The 25,450-nt window shown below is 37.9% G+C and overlaps 1 protein-coding gene across 2 annotated transcripts in view; it reads right to left on the reverse strand.

Moving 5' to 3' along the window:
• Positions 1-20,421, reverse strand: part of RASEF (RAS and EF-hand domain containing) — a 39,829-nt gene extending 19,408 nt beyond the window's left edge. For both annotated transcript variants that reach the window (XM_038171094.2, XM_072031359.1), the window contains exons 1-9: positions 19,952-20,421; positions 9,335-9,481; positions 8,570-8,660; positions 5,648-5,743; positions 4,888-4,965; positions 4,276-4,391; positions 3,456-3,524; positions 2,015-2,099; positions 796-887 (exon numbers count right to left, since the gene is read on the reverse strand). In XM_038171094.2, the coding sequence (XP_038027022.1) occupies positions 796-887; positions 2,015-2,099; positions 3,456-3,524; positions 4,276-4,391; positions 4,888-4,965; positions 5,648-5,743; positions 8,570-8,660; positions 9,335-9,481; positions 19,952-20,319 (1,142 nt within the window). In that variant the 5' untranslated portion in view covers positions 20,320-20,421. The remainder of the gene's footprint in view (positions 1-795; positions 888-2,014; positions 2,100-3,455; positions 3,525-4,275; positions 4,392-4,887; positions 4,966-5,647; positions 5,744-8,569; positions 8,661-9,334; positions 9,482-19,951) is intronic.
• Positions 20,422-25,450: the final 5,029 nt, after the last annotated feature.

Raw genomic sequence — 25,450 nt, forward strand, 5'->3', positions numbered from 1 at the left:
ATAAAATAGATCTATCTATTGATCTAATATCAATAGATATCTAATGTTGATCTAAATGATCTAGAGAACTCAAACTTGTTCCCAGTGCCCAGTGATGTCAATGAGAGCCTCTGCAATGATCAAAAGAAGTTCTGATCAATGACTTGCATTCATTAGGTACAAAACCAATAAAGCTCTGACTAAATAAGATACTTGTGTTTAGATAACTTCCTGTTCTCTGTGGCTTTTATCCTGTTAATATCCAAGTGCATTCACTATTCTTGCATGTCAGTGGGAGATGAGGATTTTTATTCTCCTGAAGAATTAGGCCTATATACTTTTGTAATAATTATTACAGGAAAAACAAAACAAAACAAAACAAAACAAAACCAAAAAAAAAAAAACAAAAAAAAAAAACAGACACATAGGGTAAAGATATGACCAAAACCATTTTATGTCCATTTTAAGTACCGAGAAGGCCAGGTAATAGAGGTCCTCAGTAGATTTTTATGTTTTTTTTTGCAGACAAGGATGAGAGATTAAGAGTAAAACCGGGAACAAAATAGTCTAAGATTAAACAAAAGGCTGTCTGAACTTTCTGTAATTTACAATTACCACTGAACAGTTTTCCTGAGCTTCCTGAAAACACTGAAAATATTCCTCTTGACTTCACTGTACTTTGGATCTTATGCTATGACCACATATTTGTTTTGAATAAGGAAGAATTATTTTCTCTCTTACTTGACAATATTTGATTTGCTAAGACATTTGTGATGTCCAGCCTTTTTTAACTTAGTAAAAGCAAACGTGGCTTACCTGTCATATCGTGGGTTTAAAGGAGACTGTCCACCACTACATTTGGGACTGCTTCTAGAAATGGTACTTCCTGGTGAGGTGTTTGCTAACCGCTGAGACAGATACATAACAAATGCATAAATTTGATGAACACATGATAATTCATCATGATAAAAGCGCAAATCATCAAAATTAGTACTCTATATTTTCATGCATATCCAACCACTTATTTTTAAATAACAGCATCCTTTAAATATGATTGGATGCCAAAAGGTCCACTATATCTACCATTTAGGCTCCACTGTTGCCTTAATACTGGACCTGCAAACCACACTCAATCACAAGACAATGGAATTTCCAAGAGGATTATTTCATTAACCACACCTATGAGATTTTGAGATCTCAATATTTTGAAAATATCATGTTTGAGATCTCAGTATTGAAAATATCACATTGACTACTACAATAAGAAGGAAAATGTCACCAGATGAGATGTAGTTTCCTTCCCTTGCATGTGTTTTAGGGCATGGCAGCAAATTGAATGCCCGTTCAGTTTTCCCCTTCCTGGCCAGTATTCCCTCTGTGGGCCCATTATTCTGGCTTCATTCTTTTAAAACAGTTACTTGCTTTCTTGGTGATGCAAGAGCTTGCCCGATTACTAGTTTTGGAGATTAGCAGGTTTCCCCATACCACAGAATAGCAATATAGAGTAGGTTTTTTGTGATTTTCAGCCCTTCCATTCTCCGGTTTGAAGGATGCTGTGTTACACCTGTTATAAAAGATCCCTGTACAGCTGCAATAGCCCTGAGTGAGGGCGTACTATCAGCAGTCCCCGTTAGTGACTTGCCTGGACAGAAGTTCAAATTAGGTTAAGACAAAGAAGGAAGTTTTCTGAAGTGTGTTTTCAGTGGTAGAGTACTCCAATATATACAATTCAAACACATTTCCTTCAGTTCAAGAGAAATTATTGACTTATTCACCTCATCAGATATTTTTGGCCAAAGCACATTAAAAAAATCACTAATTTCTAAAGCACATAGAAAATGGTTGTGTTTTATCAAAAGCTCCATTATTTCACATCAAAGTCTACTGAAATCCAACTACATGAGTATAACCTCGGAGTGAGACCACTGAAAAAATACCAGTTTTCTGGCTACCCACTGAAGGACAAACAATTTTGCATTTGGTGTGCTATTTCTTGCAGCTAAAAGTATAACATTACAAACTTATAATTACATACCAATGACCTGTTGAACTTGCTGAAACTGTTTTCAAGTGCACTTCTTAAACCATCATTGCTGTCATGTAGTTTTCTGTTAGCTGATCTGACAAGGAAATATAGTTTAACTTGCAGAAGTATAGCAAAGAACAATATATATATATAACTTATAGCAAAGATAAATAAATATATATATAACTTATAGCAAAGAAAATTTGAAAAAATACATTTAAAAAAAAAAAAAAGCTTCCTTCTTCTTTAGGTGAACAGCAAGGAGTAATGTGGGACCAGAATTGTGATGTCAGATACTCAAACAAATAATTGTTGATAATTAAAAAGCACTGTAAAGTTCAGCCTCCAGTGGCAGTCTGGGAAACTCTGCTTCACTTCCATGTTATGATCTGTGGTCGTCTGAGGGGTTGAAAGACACACACAAAAAAAATGATGTGGGAGTAAACTGGTACAGACATTCCTGAAATAAAACATAACTATCCTTTAAGTGTTGCTGAGACTACTTTAAACACAGACGTATTCAGCTGCTTGAAAGAAATAATGTGATTAAGAATGAACTAAAGATATAACAAACTATTCATTATTATCCTCCTTGAAAGCAAAACTCTCTGTGTGCCTCGTATAGTACTGCATACACTTACTACTTTACAGACTGGGAGTTACTGGAGAAGAAAAGTCAATGAAAAGGGAGACAAAGTAATGATATTTAGAATAGTATGAATCGATTCAAATCTCATTCAGTTTATCAGAAAAAAAAAAAAAAGTCAGCAAGGCTAAAAAAAAAAAAACCAAAACAGTAAATATTAGTGGTTCCACTGTGACACACAACCAAATACTAAATTCAAGAAGCTGCCACCTGTGCCGGATAAATGTTCAATACCTGGCTTCTGGCTGCCTGAGTCAGTGGAGAGCTCAGTCTAAAAGCAAATGGCACAGGATGACTCTCCAAACAAGCAGCATGAAAAAAAACACAGAGATGGTTTTAGAAGACATAAACAGAACATGGGTAGGCTACCAAAAACTTGATTGTATTGAAGTTGTCTGGTGCACAATTACTTTAAGTTAAAAATAAGAATCAGGAATGCAACTAATGCCATTCCAAATGGATTCAGCCTTCTCAAAGTGAATATACAAGAAGTGGGATCTGATAGGCCTTTTTTTTGTTTGAGGAATGAGGAGATCAAACAAAAAACGTCAAGGAGAAACACAAAACTCAGATGCCATAGCAGTATCTTCTCATTATTATCTGACTTGAGAACACAGGAACACAAACTTAAGCAATAATAAAGATCAGCAGACTACCTTAAATGAGCATTGAGGCCATTTTAGTACTTTTACTTGCTATTTTTCTCAAATCTCATACTAGTCTTTTTCAGAACTACAAAAATGCTTATCGATGACTCTGTTGCGACAAAGCTTGTTAATAAAATCTGAATTACTGAGGACTTACTGAAGCATTTCAATTTGTCTTTCCAGATTATCCCTGTCTTCAGTATACTCGCGGATTATTTCTAGGTCTCTGAAAAAAAAAGAAAAAAGAAAAAAAAAAGAAATTATGCTTTACAGAATACCTTTTTTATTTTTATATTGCCCTTGGCAGAGGGCTACACTCAACAGGTAACATTTATAAAGGTAGTAAGTATGGAGATGGAGGGAAGATAATTCTAAAAGATAATTCTGAATTCAATTTTGCTGTTTACACCATTGCTGAATTATGTTAAAAGCAGTTTTACACAAAACAAGTAACTTGATAATTTAATTGATCTATGAAAGTAAATCTCAACAAAGACTGTGAATGAAAAGTAAAAAAAAAAAATAATCAATGAAATCATATGAGCTGACTCACTGAAATACTTTTTGTGTTCTATGGAGGTAATAGTGTAATGACACTGTTATAAAGACTCTGGATTACCCTGAAAATCTAGAAGCAGCTCTTGGAAAAAACAGTTGAGATAAATGTGGGAGGCTCCCAAAACTATTTTCCCTAATATTCATAGAGATACTCATCAGAATGCAAGTCATGGAGGAAAAAACTTTTACTCCTAACTGAAGTCCTGGTAAAATCAATGGGTTTCCTTGAACAATTATCAAAGTTTGCATCATGTTCAGAACTTGCTCTCTCAGAGACCTGATAAGCAAAGTGAGTAACAGTCATGGTGCCAACTTTGCCTATGGCAAATTTAGAAAATAAGGTACCAACTTTACTTAGTAACTGTATCAGATAAAGTATTTTTTTTCCTGGTGAAAATAATGAAGTAGAAAAATCTTACCTCTCCGTGTTTAAAGTCTGATCTGCATACTCGCTTTTCAAGCTATCTAATTCACTCTGTAGGAAAGCGATATTTGTCTGTGCTTCTAGGAGATCTTTCTTAAGTTTCTGATTTTCCTGTAAAAAAAAGGAAGATGTGAGATAATAGCTGTCACAATCATCTCCATAAAATGCTGAAATATTGTAATGCTTAAATAAAAGCCATCAAAATCAAATAAAAATGAAACACTAGGAAATCTCAGCAGAGAGGAAGAAAGAGGAGCACTTTAAAACATCAGAGAAATCTGTAAAGTAACAAGCAAGAACCACAATGAATTTTGATTTTTGGATTTCACAGTCACACATAAATGGGACTATGTCATTTCAAGCCATTTCTAAATGTAATACCTAGAATGTGCATGCATTAATCTAGAACTGTTAATTTTTTTTGCAATTTAAAGATATCTATAAACATATCAACAACTTTAAAAGTTTATCTCTTAGCTTAATCATTATTTATTTAATTTAAATTATTCTATTAAATAGCATTAAATGTGGGAAGAAAAAAAAAACAATTATTGCAAAAAGCAAAAATTGAGAATAAATTAATATCCTAATGATAATCACTTCTTACCAGCAACATATCATGTATTCTTTTTTTCAGTTCAATCACATCTTCCCTGTGGTTTATGCTTCTGGATTGCTCCTCCAGCTAGGATGGTTTAAAAAAAAAAAAACACTCAATTAACGTACATTCTTAATTGTTCTCATTCAAACTATGTAAAATGTAATGGAGATTATGTTAAATAACCCCAACAGTGTGTTACAGCTATTGAAGTTTTTAAAACCCATAGCATTGCCAGCTGCATGAGTAGGGAGAATTATTCCAAGAATTATTCCAAAATTTTGTAGTCTTCTATAAGATTTTTTAAGATTTTTAAGATTTTTAACATTTGAAAGAAATGTACTAGATGACAAAACCACTAGTTATTACTACACTAGCAATGTAGTACCATAGTGAATTAGTATATTGGGATTGACAATTTCATCTAAGTCTATTAATTAGAAGTACTTAGTGGTAGTGTATTAGCCTGTTTCTAATGTATCAAAAACAAGACAGGTAACTGCAGTGTTAATATCTTCATAGACCTAGAAAATTATTCAGCAATGGAATTTAGCAATTTGGTCTCTATCCTAAGTATTTCACTAAATTTCACAAAATGTATATAACAGCATAGAACCACAACCCAAAAATGATTTGAAGTTGTGATTTACCTATACACATTAAATTAAAAAAACTACATCATGATTAACCATCTTGGGGAAGGCATTTCATAAAGTCAGCATCTCTTACAACACTTTAAAAATTCTAGCCATGAGTACAAGTTACTTACCTTTCTAAGTTTTTTTATTGTCACCTGGAGATCCCCAACTTCAGTATCATATTGGCGCTTCAACTCATTTAGTGCTTCTTCAGCTTTTCGTTTCTCCTGTAATATAAGTTATCTTACATTGTTGACATAGGTTTCAAATGTTTTCTAAAAAATGTATCCATCAATTTGGAAAGCCAAACATTTTCCCATTAGATTAATATGTGTAATTTTGTCTTTCCATTAAGTCTAAAACCCCTTTCATAAAAAACACTGACACTGATTCTATTATTGCAGTCCACTTATGAAATATTCGTAGAAATGAAACAATGAGTTGGAAGTGAAGTCATGTGTCAATTCCATGCTTGCTTTCATCTCACAGTCTCCAATGCTAAGCATTTTCAATCGCTTAAGTAAAGCCAAAAGAGGAGTGTTCAAATTTTACTTTTACATATATGTAGGTGTGTATTACATATACAGATGTGTGTACACACACACAGACATGCAAGTCAAGGCACTGAACCCTTCTCAAACTAGTCTTCCATGGTTTTGCACACAACATCCTGGTAATAGCACTACTGTGCCACCATCACTTACTTACATACTTTCTTTGAATTTTTTGCTTGCAAGTGTTTGAATATGACAGGCCCACATTAAGTAAAAGGTATGCTGATGACAACATCTTTAGTCATTAAAGTTTCACATAGTACTCGGTCTTAAATCAAGTGCAGTATTGGGGATATTATTTTAATTCCAAGAAATAGTGAAAGGAAGTTTCACCAGGAAGGGTTTGGGATTGACAGAGAAAAGAATGGTATGTGCCCAATGATGCAGATGAGCATGCATTCAGCTCCCACCTCCCCACCCCCTCCAGCATTCTCAGGTACCAAGGTGAGTGGGGTTTTTTTGGAAGACAGGCTGTGCTTCCACACAGAAAAGCATGTGTGGACTTTACTCAAAATGCAGTACTTTCCTGCCTGAGATGCCAACATCCGTGTGCTAAAATGATAATCTGTCAAAGTAATCAGTTTAGGCTGGATTCTCTTACTGCTGGCACCTATACTGGACTCCTAAGTATTGCTTGGTAACTATTTGCTTCCCCTGAAGTAACAAAATAGAGGATAGGCTCACACTGCAGATACTATCGTGCAAAGGCAGGTGTCACGGTGGCATGAGTGAGATCACTGGCAAACAATAGCCCTGAGTACAGGCTCTAAGATTAATGGCTTAGCACAATCCCACAAAGTAAATATCTTACATTTACTCTCGGGGTGTTTTAGTAGGTGGAGTATGCAGAGCTATGAGCTACGGGGAACATTCAGGAGTGTACTGAGAAGAACGTTGTGGGAAACAAGTTAGAGCCCATTTTCGATATCAGGGTGTGAAAGGTGAAACCTCAATCCATGCAACTCAGCAACAAACTGAGAACTAACACTGATGACTTCTTCGCGATGTTGCCTGGCCATTTCTTTGGCACTTAAATCCAAAGAACAGATCTAGCATAAGCACTGCAAACTACAAAGGGTTCTTTTTAGAACGTGAAACATAAACTACATTCACATAATAGATAGCAGACTTTTACATAGATAGTATGTGATTGAGGATGTCCTCCAATTGAACAAACGCACACACCCTGGTCATATTTTTACAGTACTGAACAAGTTTTTCAGGACTTCTTCCAGTGATTTACTACTTTTTGCAGAACAGAAATTTTCCAAAGCAAACTTGTTATCTAAATATAAATGCATACTCTCCCTGGAAATGGCAAGTTTTTCTGTACTGAGGCCTGTATTATAATTTGTTAAATATATTACAATACACTATTTTGTTGGAACTATAACATTTTTATGTCATTGTATTTTGTTACTAGGAAAACAACAGATTTTGATGCCACAGTAGGAATTTTTCTTCCTCTATAGAAAAAGACAATGTTTGAAGCAAATCTGTCAGAACACCTTTTACTTTCACAGATCATTTGCTAAAAGATATTTAAAATCAGCAAGATGGCTGACTGCACTTTTTGCTTCTTATCCTGCAAATACTTTGAAGAAAGAATATATACCAAATATATAGAGGTTCAGTATACGGTGCATCCTACCAAACTAATTACAAGAACCAGAGTTTATGTTTTAATCAGTGAATTTCTTATGCCCACATAAGAATACTTTGCATGAACAACAGCTCATATTACATATACTACAAAGTATGTGAATTTAGTAACAGTTCAACATAAAGCAGACAAGACAGGTAGGGTGGATTTCCTGTACTGCTTTCTGCTTAGAATTACACAGACATGTGCAGTTTTAATATATCTTTCAATGAGAAAGGGGAAGAGAGTTCTTGTACTTTGCCATCAAGACTGCAAGTGGGCTGAAACAAAAGCTAAAACCTGAGTACACTGAAACAGAGAATATCACATCAACTTCAAGAGGTCGCAACTTTCACACCATATCATCACAAACACCCTCTCTCTTCTAGAAGTCTCTAAAATAAGACTGCAGCACCAGAACGTAACAACAGGGGAAAGAAAGGTCACTGCTTCAGTCAGATGTACAAATTAGGAACAAAATATTTAAGTATTAATTTCTACATAAATTCATCTATTAGTTACTAGAACTAAATTCGGTTCTTGTCCAGAGAAAGGTCGTTTTTTCTAACCTGTTTCCAATACTGGACTCAGTAATAAACTGCTTTACATCACTATTTTCTTACCAAAGAAAAAGAGATTTTTTTTCTTCGTTTATTACATCTGAGCAGCCATTCCCCTTTGAGGAAGTATTAAGAGAATACATTTCCCATCTCATGGATATTTTCTTTTCATCCAGGCCCTGCTTTCATTGGCTTTGAGCCAGTCGATCAGCATCAAAGACACACCTGTCCATCAATCCTGCATAAATTCACTGAGAGTTCGGTCATTATGAAATTGTGTAAATGCAAAATACTCACTTCCTTTTTAACTTTATGCTCTGCAGCCTGTATCCGTTGTTCCATCTCTTCCTCCAGCTCACTGAGCTGAGCTGCTGCTTTATCCTGAGCTCTAAAATTTAAAAGTAAATACTCTCTTAGGACTTGCCTTGTGTCTTGACAAAAATTTATGTGAAAAAAATTTGCCGGCCTCCACTGAAACAAATTAGACAGACAGAGATGGAAACAGTTGAGCACTGCCCAGACCTTGAAACTGGTGTGGTTGGGAACCTAAATCACAAATTAATTTGAAATTACAGGCAAATTAGATTTTAAATAACAGCTGACAGCAGATGATTAATATGAAAGACATCATATCACATTTTGAAAATGAAGTTACAAAGATAAAAGGCCCCTCTGGTTATTCTATAATGAGACTTCGAAAGGATAACTACTTGCAGCAACTTGCAGCACCGACACATGGAAAATCTGTTCTTAGCTCCGGAGAAGCAAAAATACATTTTTTCAAATGAAATTGTAATGGGAGAGTATGCTAAACCTCAAAGGTACAGTCATGGAAGAGGAGTCAAAATGCATTAAGACATTAAACATAAGAACACAGACAGAATTTATCCGAAGTATGAACAGGGAATGTTTATGCACATGTGCATATAAGCTAACTTTAGAACTCAGTTTATGAAAACACTCAGGCATATTTTGGCATTGACTTCCAGTACTTTAATCCGACAAAGTGCGAAAGAGAAAAATGTAACTGCATAAGTGAATTAGAAGCACAACTCAATATACCTTTTGACAGCAATGGCCAAGGTTTCCATCTCTGTGCTTTGAAGCTTGATCTCTCGGATGAAGTTCTTAATGACATGTTCGTATGACTGGATTAATCCTGGTTCCACTATGTGTATGTTCTGATACAGAACACTGACTTGCTCTTGCCTGAAAAAGACAGATACCTTTTTAACAGACTTACTTGGAACAAAGTTCTGTAAGAGGTTTGAAAAATGTATTACAAATGAAGGTATTCCCCTTTATTGCCTATTTTTAAAATTTAACAAGTTAAATACAGACATTGAACATTCAGCAAGATAGGTCTGTATTATTCTAAATTATTTTTACTCTTTCCATTTCTTTTAACATAGCTACTGTAGAAAAATCTTTTTTAGTTTTAGTCAATTTTTTGTACTTATATTTGTGATGTATTGAAGAGCATGCCACTGGAGTAATCCACAATACAAATCGATATTTCTGGTGGCTGTAATATTAATTATAATCTGTGGAGAGGTATAATGCTATAGCAAGCTGCATAAAAATGTGAAAGTGAGTAAGTACACCAACCACCTAAGTAAAAATGGATGTTTAAGATACAGTAGGGGCTGATCCTATGTCCTGTGACACCACCACAGCGGGTAAAATGACAGAGGTTTGCTAGCTAGGTTGAAAACTGAATAAAGGTAACAATATCTTTGTAGCAATATGGCAATATGCATGGCCTGCAAAATTCAGAAAAGCAAAAAGCTACCCACAGAGGCAAAGAAGCAAAGACAGCTACCTGTACAAAGTCTGATGTTCCCCATCTGTTAGACATTTAGTCTTCAGATATATTGTATAAGTGGGCAGATTTGTAGAGAAAAATAAAATACATCTCTCTCATTTAAAACAAATTGTGCTGAAATCTGCACCCCTAACAATGACAGCCCTGTTTTATTCCACAAAAACAGTACATAAATAAAAGAAAAAAAAAATTGTAAGAAGTTAATTTTACATATAACTCTTATGTGAAAGACAACTAATATATAAAGAAAAAATAAAAAGTCTCTGTAGATCTTTTAAGGTATTAAAAGACTTCCTGAAATTTATACTGCTTCTTAATGGCTGCCCCAATGCAGGAATACAATGTTCTGATTCCCACTTAATCTGGACTTACTCCTGTAGATTGTGTACAGTTTTAATTGTCAAAGCAAACCATTTTGACAAGATGCAAAATAGCATAAGCACCAAAATGTTATTACACAGATTAGTTTGTAAAAAGCTCTGATTTCTGGTCATACAATTATTAATGTCAGGTAACAGTTTGTATTAAAAGCCATCTTAGTTCTAATAACTGGATTATCATAAGGCAATTATATGATACCTACCTATCTATCTATATATATAATATATCAGAGAAAATTCTATAACATCAGAATTTAGCAATTCCAAGGACAACTGAAGCTGACTGCCCTGTAGACAATATACCAGAACATAGGCAGGTATTTGAGAATTTACAGATTTAAAAAAAAAAAAAAAAAGAAAGAAAGTAAAACGGAAAAGCAGGTCTACAAAGGTGCAGGAAGCAGACTAGTCATGAGGAAATACATCATACCAGTCGCAGAAATGTAAACAGAAATAATGTTTTGCAATTTCTAGTCCCACGCCATATCTAACATATCACAAATACCTGTCCTCTTTTTCTTGTTACAGGAAAGCTTAACCTCTAATTTAATGATCCTCCTTATTAGAGAGCTGCTACTCTTCTATGAAAGGCAGTGCTAATGAACACATTCACTACAACCATGATATCAACATTCAGTGCGGTTTTCCCACCTGAGGTACTTCCAGAGTTTAAACTATCAACATTCCAGCACTCTGCTTCTTTATGATTTTCCCATGGAAATTGTAACTTATTTTATTACAGCTGTACCAGAATTGCTCCTTTAGCTCAGATTTCCATTTTAAACAATTAAATATTTCAGGAAACCATAAAATAAGTTTCCAGATGAAATGCAGATACTTATTTCAATACACAGGAACATAACACCATCACAGAAAATACAGATTTACTGAAGCCAGAGGCATTTTTGTGTACCTACACGTTTCTGTCTTGCAAACGGTCTCATTTACAAAGCCTTAGATTTTAGGTGTATTCAGTAACTACAGAAGTTAAAGTAAACTTGACTCTGACTATGTATGCATACAATTTCATTTAAATAACATTTAAACAGAATAATATCAAGGTTCACAAAACCTATGGTTACAATAACATACAGATTTATCTGATCATCAGATGACACAATATATGTAAAAGCAACATATCATTAAAGAACTCCTCAAACATATGTTTACTCAGTATTCTACATGTACCTTTAAGAAACTGTTAAGGGACATTTTCCTTGGCAACCACACTCAGATAAAATAACACCATTAAAAATGCTAAAATCGGGGAAAAAAAAATAAAATCATTTAAAATCTGCCTTCCTTTCACTCTGTACTAATACGTCATTCAGACATATGTGAAATTTCTGTGCTGAAAGATTACAGCACAATAAAGAAATTTAGAATGCTTGTGATAACAGCACATATCACAGAATAAGTTTATGATTCAGGTTCTCCGGGTCTCAGTTAAATTCCAAGTGTACAACAGATCGGTTGTATTTAAACACTGAATTCCAACTATCAGCAACTGGACAAACAGTAAGTTGAGTGTCCCGAAGTGATACCATTCACAGATTTCCTACTACACTTCCATTACTGCTGATTAGCCTTGAAGCTGGAGTATGACTGTACATGTACTTCAAAAATTACAAAATGCAGTCTCTCTGTAGTCCCTTTACTTGAAATTCCATTTAGTCTGATAGCTGGATATGATAACATATGCTGCATCTCATAAATTCCTGGCACTTCAGCAGTCGTCCTTCAGAGGTGTAAACACCTCACCAAAAATGCTTACAGAACAGTCTTAAATTTTAGATAAAAGCAGATACGGTGCATATTTGAAATTAGCTGCTGAAGAATGTCACTTCTTCACATAGTGTCAATGTATTCATACCCCTTTAGAAGTGTGGCATGTAAAACAGAAATGGCACTAGCCACAGCAAGATGAACAGAGGCTATCAATCTTCTGAGGCAGATACATTCAGCTCAAGTTAGGTCAGTGCATATAACTTTTAGGAATAAGAAATACAAATTCAAGATCTGTATTCTGGAATTATCTTTTTTTCCATTAGATTTCATTGTTGCCAGGGAAATGCCTACTAATAACCTTATTTCCTAGAAAGCAACCAAACAGTGGCAAAATTACTTTTTACTCGATGTTAACACAAAACATACATTACTTGAGCAAACGTTTACCTGGGACTCTTCCAAATCACAGCCTACCAATTTATGGTAGGATATTTAAGGACCTACATGACTTATTTTCACAAGGAATATACGGTTATCTTGGTACTCTGTCTTTCTTGCCCCACCCTGTGCAGGGTTCGTCATTTGCTAACTTCAGGTCAAAAAAGCTACATCCACAAAACTACACTGTACAGAATCTTGGAAAGGACATGCAAGATTTTTTTAGATAGAAGTTGTCCACTGAAATTCTCAGTGACACTCACCTGTGTGCTTCTATGGCAGCCTTACAGGATATCTCAATTAAAAACATCAATCAACAAGTACTGCAGCAACAGGAAAATGCAGGAGAAATGAATTAATGCAACAAAATTGATGGGACTCTACTTGATTACTTACACCTTCAGCAAACAGTAATACATTTTCATGAACTGGGAAGACTCTTACTGACTTAATCCCTCCAAGCATCCATGATTAGCATAGAGTACATTGTGATAATATTTTATACTTTCACTGGATTTTAGAAGGATGCAGTTACATACACTGTATATCAGCAAACAATAAGTATTTGATGATTAAGAGAAGAATTGTTCTTAATCATCTCTTTCCATATTTTAAATCACTCCTCTACATGCTTTGCTAAGCATTAGTGACATCACTGCAGCAGGACAAACTAGTTGCTATAGATATTGCCTAATTCATTTGTTTATCTCCAGTTCTCCTGGACATGCTATTTCTTTCTGCAAATGTATTAGTTACTCAAAATTATTTGTCAAGGGAGATTTCACAAATAGACTTTACTGAGCTGACTCCTGAACACTGAATAGTCTTTGCTCTGAACAAAAAAGGAAACTAAAATGCCTTTGCTTCAGTTTCAACAAAATTCATATGAAATGCTCAGGTTTGTCCTTTAAAATTAGTGTTTCTTGAAACACAGAAATCCCCTTTTAAATAGATTAAAAGCTGTACCCCCCACAAACACAGCTGTAAAGCTTCACAATTGCATAGAAAGAGGATTTTCAAATACAACATGAAAGAAACTGTCACTTTGGACCCTCTGGTTCTATGCTTGTACCATCTACCATGAAGTATAAGCAAAAAGCACTTATAAGCACTTATAAGCACAACGTACTTACAAAAAAGTACATTATCCTGACCAGATACTGGTCTCACTTTACCTTACCTCATCTCAAAGGTTTTACTAGTTTAGGTTCTCTGTAAAATTATTAACTATATTAATTGTAATTGTATTAACTAACTAATGTTTTAATAACTTCACATAATACCGTATTACATAGAGTTACTGCATTACAGAAATAAAATAAATCTGCCCTGATGATAATGCCATCTGTAATATGATAGATTTAAAATACCAAAGTAGAATGGAGAAAGAGCAGAGGAAAAAAAAAGAAAGAAAAAAAAAAAAAAAAACACATAAAACAAAGATTAGAGATATCAGATACTTAGATGATATTACATGGCATAATTTTATTTAAACCAATTCATATCAATTCACAGTATTGTTTTAAATGGCTGAATGACAGTTTGCCTACCAGTCCACACTCCAAACGCAGCTCAAAGGAAGTTGGTGGAATGTATCAAAGAAGAGTAACTCTGAGTTTCTTACATGTATTCCCTATCTAGTTGCAAAGAAAGTTTGTTATGTTACATGTTCTGTTTAGTCTGACAGATTGGGCTGTATTTGTAGTGCAGTTCTCCACCAAATAAAAGGCAAAGTGCAATAAGCTTTCGGAAAACAGACAAAAATCAAAGATTTGACAGTGATGTTATAATACCACTTCCCCTGGCATGGTAATGATTCAGTGTTTTTTCCACCACTATTTTGTGAATATTTACTAGGGTCTGCTTTAGAAAGGTAGAGACTTACAAAGGTACCAGCAGAATTTCAGGGCCCACCTGTGCAGAGCACTCAGGAAAACACAATGCAGCAGGACAAGATAGAAGCCCACTTGGACTGGAAGTGGGCTAAAGAATCTCACTGGGCTAGGACTGCAGTGAGAGGTAAAAAAATGAGATCAAATTGTTCTCCAGCAAGAGCTTTTACATTAACTCAAAAGAGGTCTTTCTGTCTACATATATATATATGTATATGAAAAAGACATATATAGGAAAAGACTTTATATATATATATATATATATATATATATATACATATATATATATATATGTCTTTTCCACAACATCCATTGCTGCTTTTCTGATCTTTGCCTTTACTTTTGTCCTCTTTCTTAGCCATGTTACTACCTGCAGACTTAAGGTCCCTAACTGCCCAACTTTCAAAATTTCTCTTTGATTTGTTGACCCAGACATCTTTCAGGCACCTGAAAAATATAGCTTCTGATTTCGTATGTGCAGGTAGAAGCAAAGACAATCACCACTATACTTAAACATGTCTGCATGCTGATAATAATATGCCCCTGATTCTAAGCTTTGGAATGGTCTGTCCTTGAATGGTCTTTTCCCAGTGTAGATGATCTTGCAAAAATCACTCTTACCACCTGTAGCACTTCTGTTCTGGTGTGGGTATGAAAGGATGAAATGCAAGGTTGTCTGAGCCAGGAGGATCTGAGCTGGGTGGTCAGAGCAAGAGAAAGATTAGGCATCACACATCTGTCCTTACAATGGAGATCAATAACCTGTGTGTACTACCAAGAATAGGGAAATACCCTGTTCAGAAAACCTTCTGTCCCAGGTGAGTGTATAACACTTTCTCCTACAGTAAAAGCCTTGAGGAGAAACACAATTACATGAAACATTCATACAAAATAAACTTTGAAGTATTTCTTAACCTGAAGCACAGTGTTTCTTTTAGTATCACCTTTTCTTTATAAGTCCTTTCACTAATTGAACTGCATTAAAAGAAGAACAAATCCTTAACCCCAGGTGAGAGTCTGGGCAAGGGAGTGGCAGCGGATTTGCAGGGATGGGACTTCTAGTGTTCCAAGAAATAAATACTGTTCCCTCTCCAAGGACAGACGTGCAACTTGGAGCAAGTAGTGGGGCACGTGTGGAAAAGCCTGTGGGAAAGGAGGGAAAGATAAAGTCTGTGGAGAGGCAGAATGTTCCAAATGATGGGTCTATTGAAAATGAGACACAAGAATTTCAGTAAAACAAATGAACCTAACAAAAGAGCCTAAGTTATTTGGTACAGATGCTGTTCTGATAAAGGAAAAAAAGAAACAACTGGTAGGAAAACCTAAGGTAGCTCTGAAAGACTTCTAGCTCACAGAAGATCCTCCACACTTCCACACTCTTCCAGCAGAGTTCATTTGCCAACCCCTCATTGTGAGATGTATTAGAAAACAAGAAAAAATCCTACAGCACAGATCCCCTCTCCAGTATTGTGATAAAGGTGGACCAAACAGCTGCTTCTCCTCAGGCTTTGCATTCACTCCCTCTCTGAGAAACACACGTCACCTTCCAAGGAAATTCCACTGCTAGTATCAGGGCTCTTCATCTCCTGGAAATAAACACAATCTCCTGACAAGAGCTGAAGCTGAGTTCTCTGTTAACCTTGGCACAAAATCCACTCTGGCTCATGACAGCAAGTGCATAATGAGTTCTGAACTATTTTTTTCTGCAGAAGAGTCCCCTTCCTCTCATGTTGCACAGCAGCATATGCCATGAGCATCATCCACCTTTACAGTTTAAGTTGCTACTGTTGAAAACAACATTCTTTTCTCATTTTATGATGTCTACCGGACCAACGTTTTCTATACAGGCCCAGATTACATATTTAGGAGTGAACTGTTATCTCAATTAAATTAGGAAACTTTGTAATTTTACAATGCATAAAATCTCACAGTATGGCAGCGTAGAAAGGAGGCAAAAGAAACAGATCCCCAGATTAACAATCAAGGCAGTGGAGAGGCTTATGTTTGAAGCAGAACAAATTAACTTAAACAGGGATACAAACTTTCTTCTCTAGATTCACCTACATTCATGATGAAATTAATTTAGTTCATTTTTCAAACAGTTTATACCAAACATCACAGAAATACTGCCTGCTATTGTTGAAAGGGATTCAGTTTATCCCAGCAATAAGCAAGAAGGCTCACAATACATGCAGTTCAAGTCTTTGCTCCTTCTGATTTAAGATCTTTGAAATTTAAATTTCAGAATATGTTTTCCGGGAAGTTTTTACCCATGTTTTACAGACAGAAATAACTGCTACAGGGATCATAAAAATAGGTTTTATCCTGACGCACCAGTGGACATCGGATCATTCTTTGTTCCAAGTTAGAAAAGCAGAAGTGTGGCTATCACGAGACCTTCTCACATACTTAAAGGAGTGCATGCCTGTTAAGGGAGTGGAGGGAAAGTTCTCATCTTACCACTGAAATCCAAACAGACCTGAGGAAGACCACATATTAAACTGGAATGCAACACCAGTACCACAGCCACAGGCTAAACCCTTTCAGGGCAAGAAATACACTGGACTACTCACTGCCTGGAGCACCAAATAGCTAAATTCCTTTTTTTTTTTTTTTTTTTTGTCTACTCCTAGATGACTGCAAATACTTCTCAGAGGAATAAACCAATGGCTGTGTCTGAGTTCTAATAAAGTAGATCTCCTAAAGCTCACACAGATATACCCCCATTGGCTATTCTCTCCATGTAAACCAAAAGTACAGCAACCTTTTTGTGTTTAATTACTCATTATAGCAGATTGAACATGAACAACAAAGAAGGAGTAGTTGCATTTTTTAATTAAATGAATGCCAAAAAAATACCCAACCCTCTACGCAATTCCACTAAAATCTGACTTCACACATTATACTAGGTCACTAGCCTGGAAAGACTCCACTTTTTTGTGCTAGAGGCACAATTGCTCACTGAGTACATGCGGAGACTAAGAAAAACAATAATTTGACTCACAGTGACCACCTTACAAAGAAACCTAACTGAATTCAGCCCTGAAAATCTGTTCAGATGGAAGGAGTGGGGCTGAAAAGAAACTTTGCAGTGTTACTACCCTTGTTTAACTGCATGAGATACAACTCCAGAATGGACTTGAATGTTTAAGCTAACAGAACTGAGCCACCCAGACACCAAAATACAGAGACAAGGTCCATCCCATAATAAAAATTTATTTTCAAAAATTAACTAAATTCAAAATATGCTCATTTTAGTACAGGCATATTTTATTACCTGGTACTAGGCAGTACCTTACAGTAAACAATGTTGCATCTGATGCCTGCTACTCCATTAAGTTAGGATATTGATCAGTGTTACTGGGTTTTCCATGCTATTATGGAGACCTATTTATGGCTTTTAAAACTTCATTTGTAGAAGAAGAGGCTGAACCACATGTGCTGACATCAGTGAAAATCTTCCTTTTGATTTCCATGGGTGTTTGATCAAACTCAAGAATGACACAGACCACAGATGCTGGGTAATTTTCTCCTTACTTCAGTAACATTTTTGTCTCATTACTTTAATCTCCTGCACATTGTTTTTTGCTGTACAAACCACAACAGCATCAACGCATGTGACAGTGTTTTGCCAGAGCAGGACCAGAACGCACAGAATCTTGAGGGACTGAACCCCCAAGGTCCCTCAAAACTGAGAACAAAAATACTGACAACAAACTCCATTCATCTCCATTTGAGGAGTTTCTTTCTTGTAATTGCTTTTCTCATGATTTTCAACACAAATGTTACAGCAAAAATATGAAGGGTGATAAATCACAATGTGAGAACACAGGCTCTTTTATAGTATTGAAGAGGCAGGTCTGTGCCAACCTAGGTCTGTTCTTAGAAAGCAGATTAAAAAAATGAACCAATAAACAACTAAAAATAAAAATAAAAAAATTAAATTAAAAAATAAGCATGTTTTTTGAAGTACCAGCTTGTACATTACATGGTTTTGTTATATTCTGCTGTTTAAAACCTCTTCCATGCCCAGACTTTAACACTTTAAATATATTCATTGCTCACTCACATAATTGGTCCAGATGTTCCCAGTGGGACATATATATATATATATATATCAGAGATATATTTCAACAAAAAAAGATATGGGTCATAAATGGGAAAAAAAAAAAAAAAAGTTGAGCTGTAACAAAGACCTGCTTCTAGTGCTTCAGCACAGGAATGAGAAAGAACAGGAAAAACAAAGGGCACACTGTTCTTCAGCTGACGTTGGCACACACCTGACAAATATAGCCAACTGTGAAGGATGTTCAAAGGTATTTATAAAGCTAAACATGAATGGGAAATGTTACAACAAATAACTGCCCACCTGGCACACATGTATTTAATTATTGGCATTTAGTTCTGTCTGCAACTTGATGCCTAAGAATCCCAAAACAATATAACTAAATTACATGTCTGGACACTCAAACCCGAGAGGGTTAGTTCCGTCCCGTCCTACTGTCCTTTTAGACCAGCAACCACACTCTTTAAACCTCTGCTGCTGCAAACACAGTAACCAAGAGACAGCGATACGCTTATTACCAAAAGGCGATGGATGCTTTCACAAGCCATCACTGTTCATGAGTCACATTTTTCCATCCCCTGTTGATTATCTCTCTGGCTTTAGGTTAAGTTCTGGATTGCTTCTGCAGTCTTTCAAACAAGAGGCTTATTTTTCAGTTCAGTAAAAAGCAACCTACTCTGATTGTGGGCATGAATAGTAAACTCTTTAACCTATGGGACATCTCTTTGAAGACATTTGTCATTGCGAGAGCCACACAGATTTTAAAAGTAGCTAGAACCAAACTATTGTTTTGGGAGTAATTTAAGGTGTGTTACATGAAGACCAGAATAATAAATTTGCCAATGATTGGTGTTCCTGTAAAGCGACAAACTGTACAAATGACTTGATTGGTGGAAAAGTTACACAGGTTCTGACATGCTTTTAAGTAGAGCCTGTGGATCTCACAGACAGCTCTGCTGGAATTTGACACAAGCCCCTTTGCATATGGTCATGTATCTGTTTCAGTTGCCCCTGAACTAGCTGCCCTTAGTCTCAGATTGCTCGTTTTCCAGTTCAAGTTGCAATTTTTGAATTAAGCAAAATTACTCTGTACTTTCCACAGCCAGTATTTTTGTAACACGGAGCACCTCAGGTTTCAGGCAGGCTACTGCTGACCCCCAGAATACGTATCAGTGAAACGCAACCGGCTTCGTACTGACAGACCCGCGATACCCAGCTTTAATGACCCAAATCTACCCCCGGTTTTCTTCCTTCCCGCTGACACCGGGGCAAAGCAGTGCCCGTCGGGGTGCTGTGTGGCATCATCGGCGCACGGCAGCGCTGCGGGCGGCCCGACGGGACGGGCCTTACCTGGGGATGAACCTCGCCTCGTCCCCCAGCCGGACCTCGAAGTCCCTCCAGGACTGCTCCAGCCCCGCGGCGGCCCGTGCTGCCGCCGTCTCCCCCTCGTCGTCTCCCCCGTCCCGCGGCTCTCCGCGGCCGGCTCCGGGCCGCCTCCGGGTTGCGCCGCGGAAGCCGCGAGCGAACTCCGGGAAGGTGATGGCCCCGTCGCGGTCGCTGTCGAGGCGCTGGAAGATGGCCTCGGCCTCCTCCGGCCGTACCCGCAGCTCGGCGCAGAGCGCCGCGAAGTCCTCCCGCTCGATGCGGCCCGAGCCGTTGGCGTCGCAGGACAGGAAGAGGGCGCGCAGCCGGGACAGGTCCTCCCCGTCGGGGTCCATCGCCCCCGTCCTCTGCCCGTGGCACGGCACGGCCCGGCACGGCACGGCACGGCCCGGGCTGGCGGCAGCACTGCGCCGTGCCCTCGGCGGGGCGGGACGGGACGGGACGGGACGGGACGGGCCCCGCTCCGCCCAGGTGCCCCCGCAGGGAGGCGGGCACGGGGGCGGCTCTGAGCGGCAGCAAGCGCCGAGGTGGCCCGAGGGGAGAGGGGGGGTGGAGGGTGGGGCACGGCACGGCACGGCACCTGCTCGCCCCGTAGCCCCCGGGAAGGTGCCCGGTGCCCGGTGCCAGCAGCACAAAACTGCTCGTTGTGTTAGCGGCAGGTGAGGAAACCGCGGCTACCGGAGGTTTTATCACGTAGGGTCTTGCTGGCCGTGAGCAGTTTCGGGTTAAACGGTGTTGAGAGAGCGCTCGCGACTGTCCCACCAGCAGTGATTTAGGCAGGGACGTTGTGAAAACAGCGAACGTGCAAGATCATTTAACCGAAGGAGCCAGGTTTCAGTGCTTTGTGTAGCAGAACTAGCTTCCGTCTTTTTCGACAGAAGTCAAGGCTCCCCACTTTCTCTAAGTCCTTGGTAAAAGTTTGCTTTTCATCGGAAGCAGCTACATTCTTAACTGAGATGTTTTATATTCCCCTCCAGTTATTCTTCACTATCTGCAAATGTAAATTGCACATACTGAAGTTGTGATAACCAGAATGCAAATCCTCCACCTCACAAAACGACATTTCCTTATTCAGTGAAATAGAGCCCAAGGGTAAATACACAGTCCAGCAAAGCACAAGCAGCCCAGCTGACCTCTCATTAGAATAAATCACACATTGCAAACGGATTATGAAATGCTCCTATACCCAAGAAGTGTGGAATGCCCTCGAAGGAAACTAATGGTTTTACAACTTTTGATTACTATTTTGCCAGGGTTAGACAAACTCACTTTAAAATCACTTTAAAATCCTACAAATACCTATCTGAATTTTTTCAGGGTCTTTTTTTTTTTTTTTTTTTTGGTGAAATGCTCCTTTGTGCTCTAGACAAATACAGACACTAAGTAACCAGGAATATAAAATTTAGCTTAAACGTAAATATTGAAGGGCTTCAATATATGATTTTATATGTTTTTGACACTTTTTGACACTTCTTGGTACGTTTCTGTTACAATAATAAAACTACTATGTGTAGCAAAGGGCTATCATCCTAAGATTCTCATATTCTATCAAAACCTAGTGTTTTAGTAAAGCAGAGTTAATTTGACAGAAGAGTTCTTTGTGTTCCATGTTTTCTCATCTGTCAGCCTAATTTTTGTACCCAAAGAGTTGACCGAGTCAATCATGAAGCCCCAACAGCGCTGATTATAGCTGTTACTCAGCCATCGGAAATGACAAATGTATCATGTTTACACCTACAGCTCTTTATTTCTAACAGTCAGGACAGTTGGCTTTCAATGTTGGCAGGCTTCTGAGCTTAACCACAGCAAACTCATCAGGGGCTGAATGTGTCTCACTAGACAAGGAGTTCCTCATCAGATCAATGTGCTCACCTTACTCTACTTTTGTGGCTGCACAGTCACTGAGGTGAGGTTTGTTTGTCCTCACTCCGTCATGCATAGCTCGTGTCGCAGTGTCTATCCTGGACTGCTAAGCAGAGGACATACACTTTAGATATATCACCCCCATCTTTTTTCCTCTGAGATTTAACACCGTCTTCTCCCAAACCTTTCCATATAATCCTGTATTTACATGACTTTGGATTTTAACTTCCTGCTGCAAAGGTCTGCATCTTTGTTTTCTTAAGTCTTATGTTTCCACCTGTATGATACAAGGAAATAATAAATGACATTGAAAACAAATGGAAATCTTCACATTCACATTCTATTTTAAATTGGGATATATAAATGTATTGCAATATTTCCCAATGAAACATCCATGTGGGCCAGATTTCTGCCTTCACATGCAGAAAACCCTTTGTGGATTCAGTGAATGGATTAAGTGACTCTGGTTTGGTAGCAGGAGGGCTGCAGGGGTGACCTCTGTGAGCAGAGCCCAGCAGCTGCCCCACGTCAGAGCGGAGCCTGCTGCAGCCAGCTCCAAAAGGAACCTGCTGCTAGACAGAGATGAGCAACATTGATTATGCCTTTGTGAGAGCGTATTTAAGAAAGCATTAAAACACTAAGAAACAGCAGCTGGGAAAGAGGATTGGGGAACAGCCCTGAAACACCAAAGTCAATGCAGAAGATGGGCAGGAGGTTCTCCAGGAGCTGGAGCAAAAGTTCCCCTGCAGCTGTGAAGAAGTCCCTGCTGGAAAAGGTCTGAGCCCAGACCTGCCTTAGGAGGGGACAGGAGGTGGGAGCTATAGCCTGTGGAGAGGAGCCCACGCAGGAGCAGGGGATCTGGGGGGAGCTGCCGCCCACCCGTGGGGGACCCGTGCTGGAGCAGTTTGCTCCTGGGGGATGGATGGATGGACCCCGTGGTACAGAGCCATGTGGGAGCAGTGCTTGGAGAGCTGCTGCCTGTGGACAGCCCCCACGGGCTCAGTTGGAGAAGGACGGCGTCCCTTGACAGGGACCCCACGTGAAGCAGGGGCAGAGAAAGACCGTGAAAGACGGTGGAGACAAAGCGCTATAGACTGACCACAGCCTCCATTCCCCGTTCCCCTGCACCACTCAGGGGGATGAGGTAGAAAAGGGAAGGTGTTTTTAGTTTGCTTTTAGTTTCTCACTGTTCTAGTCTGCTAGTGATAGGCAATAAATCATATTAATCTCCCTATTCTGAGTCAGTTTTGCCCATGACAGTTAATGGTGAGTGATCTCCCTGTCCTTATCTCAACCCTTGAGCTTTTTCATCATCTTTTCTCCCCATCCTACAGAGGAGGGAGAATGAGAGCAGCTGTGGTGGTGCTGAGCTGCCCATCAGTGGTAAACCGTAAAATCATAAAAGAGAGTTTGGTCTTCAATGTCTTTCTTCTTTTCCACTATTACAGAAGTTTTGTCACATAAATCTCAGGTACTGAGGTGAAGTACAGTGTGTCATTTAGCTCTGCAATGGGGCAGGTATATCCTGCAAAACAGATGGTACCCGTATTATTGCACAATGCCAGGCAAATAGTGCTTGCTTGGCAGACCATGGTTCAGTCAAATGGTCCTAATGCACTAGAACAGAGATAACGAACAAAAGATGCTTTGTTTGATGAGACTTAAGAGTGAGTAATGAAGGCAGGATTCTGAGCAAAAGAGTGCTTTCTTCTGAAATTATATGCTTATTCTTAGAAGGCTATGTCCTTTTAAACCAAACTCTAAATTAAATAAATATGCAAAAACAAAACTTTTTTTTTTCTGCCATTTTATAAAAAAAAAGTTTTTCTTTAAAAAAAATAAAATAAAAAAAAATCCCCCAAGCATAATTTCAATCTGTTTTACTTCATCTTGTCATGAAACACTCCACCTGGCTTGAGCATCTTTTTGGCTGAAGAGACAACAAAACATGAAACCATGCACAGGAATTTCAGGGAGGCTTGAGATAAAATATAAAATGATAGACACATTGTATCGCTACAAAAATGTCATGTATTTACTGATTGAAAAAACATAGGTTTTGATGCTGTTACAAACACAGAGTTTAAATGGTAGGGATTAGAAAAGACAAGGAGACCAGAAAAGGGAGGTATGCCATCACATGAAATCATTGCTCCAGGAAGAAAAGAACAGAGGAATGGAGCTGCCCAGCAAAATAAGCTAGAGATCTCTTAAATTATCCAGTTATTACCAGGCACACACCTCATGTGAACCATGTATGATAGGTGCATGTACTTCAATCCCAAACCTAGGTAGATTATAGACCATTCCTACACACTCTCATTCCCTGACAATGTAAATTTTAATACTACCAATTGTGATTTGCTCTTATTCTTCTCAATTAAAAGCTACGGACAATGTATTCAGTAGCAGGCCTCATGTAGGCTCTACTCATTTTCAGATACATAGTGTCAGTATAACCTCTGAAAGGAAAAAGGCATAATCTGTATCTTAAAAAACTCAGGTCAAGGCACAGAAATTAAATAACTTACATTATATTGCAAAGGAACAAGATCTTAGGTTTAGATTTTACAAAAAAAATGAGACTCAAAGTGACATAAAAGCTCTTTGTCAAAGTGGTAGTACATTAATAGCTAAAAACATCTCTCAAGACACATAAAACTTTTCATTCAACTGGTATGTTAGCAGCTGGGACAGTGAGATCACAAAAGACTTTCAAGGTTTTATCAATTTCTTTAATGGACTCCAGATGAGGACTGAAGTGGAAACCATAGAGATGAAGCATCTTCAGCCTGTAATGGAGCAAATAGACCATTAATAAAGGAACAGTAAAGTACCCAAGGTGCTTTTGCAGATATGATCAAGTATTGGCAGCAAAAGAGAAATGAAAATCTGACAGCCTTTTTAAAATCTTTTGTCTGTATGATCAACTGAATAGCCAGGGAGACACTGAAATGACCAATAATGACTGCTGGGCCAAGTCTGGAAGCATTAGCAGTTACCCTGATGTTGCTATAACAAGAATATTCCAACCCAGAAATGGCAGAAGAAGACTGTTCTAAAGACATGCTGTCAAGTTGCATATTCTCAAAAATTGTAATGATTTTGAATAACATAAAGGAGCTCACAATAAATGGCTAAGAATTTCACCTTTTACAGGAAGGCTTTCATGATGATTTTTTGTGATATCTTGACTATCTTTTTTTTATTCTGTCCTATTTTTAATGTGTTTGACCTGACAAATGCCAGTTGCTTTTTAGTGAACCAGAATTTAAACGCAGAGCTGGCTGAGTTAAATGCAAATGAAATCATTGTGTCCTAACTTCTACTGTCACGCATTTCCTCAGAAACAAAGGGACAAATGAGAATGTTTAATACTGAAAAAAACACAGCTGCCCTCAGGAAATAGAGGTTTTTCTTCCCTCATTTTTTCAATCCTATGAGGCTCAAAGAAATCAGTCATCATTTTCTTGTGGTAAGGCGGGATTGCTAGAGCAAGCAGTAATACATTGCTTTCTAAAAAGGAAAACTGACCACTGTCTAATTTCTTACCATTTCTTCCTCCATAGCTATAGAATAAACTAATCTAAACCAATATTCTAC

This window comes from Anas platyrhynchos, chromosome Z (assembly GCF_047663525.1).
Source record: "Anas platyrhynchos isolate ZD024472 breed Pekin duck chromosome Z, IASCAAS_PekinDuck_T2T, whole genome shotgun sequence".
Lineage (NCBI taxonomy): Eukaryota > Metazoa > Chordata > Aves > Anseriformes > Anatidae > Anas > Anas platyrhynchos.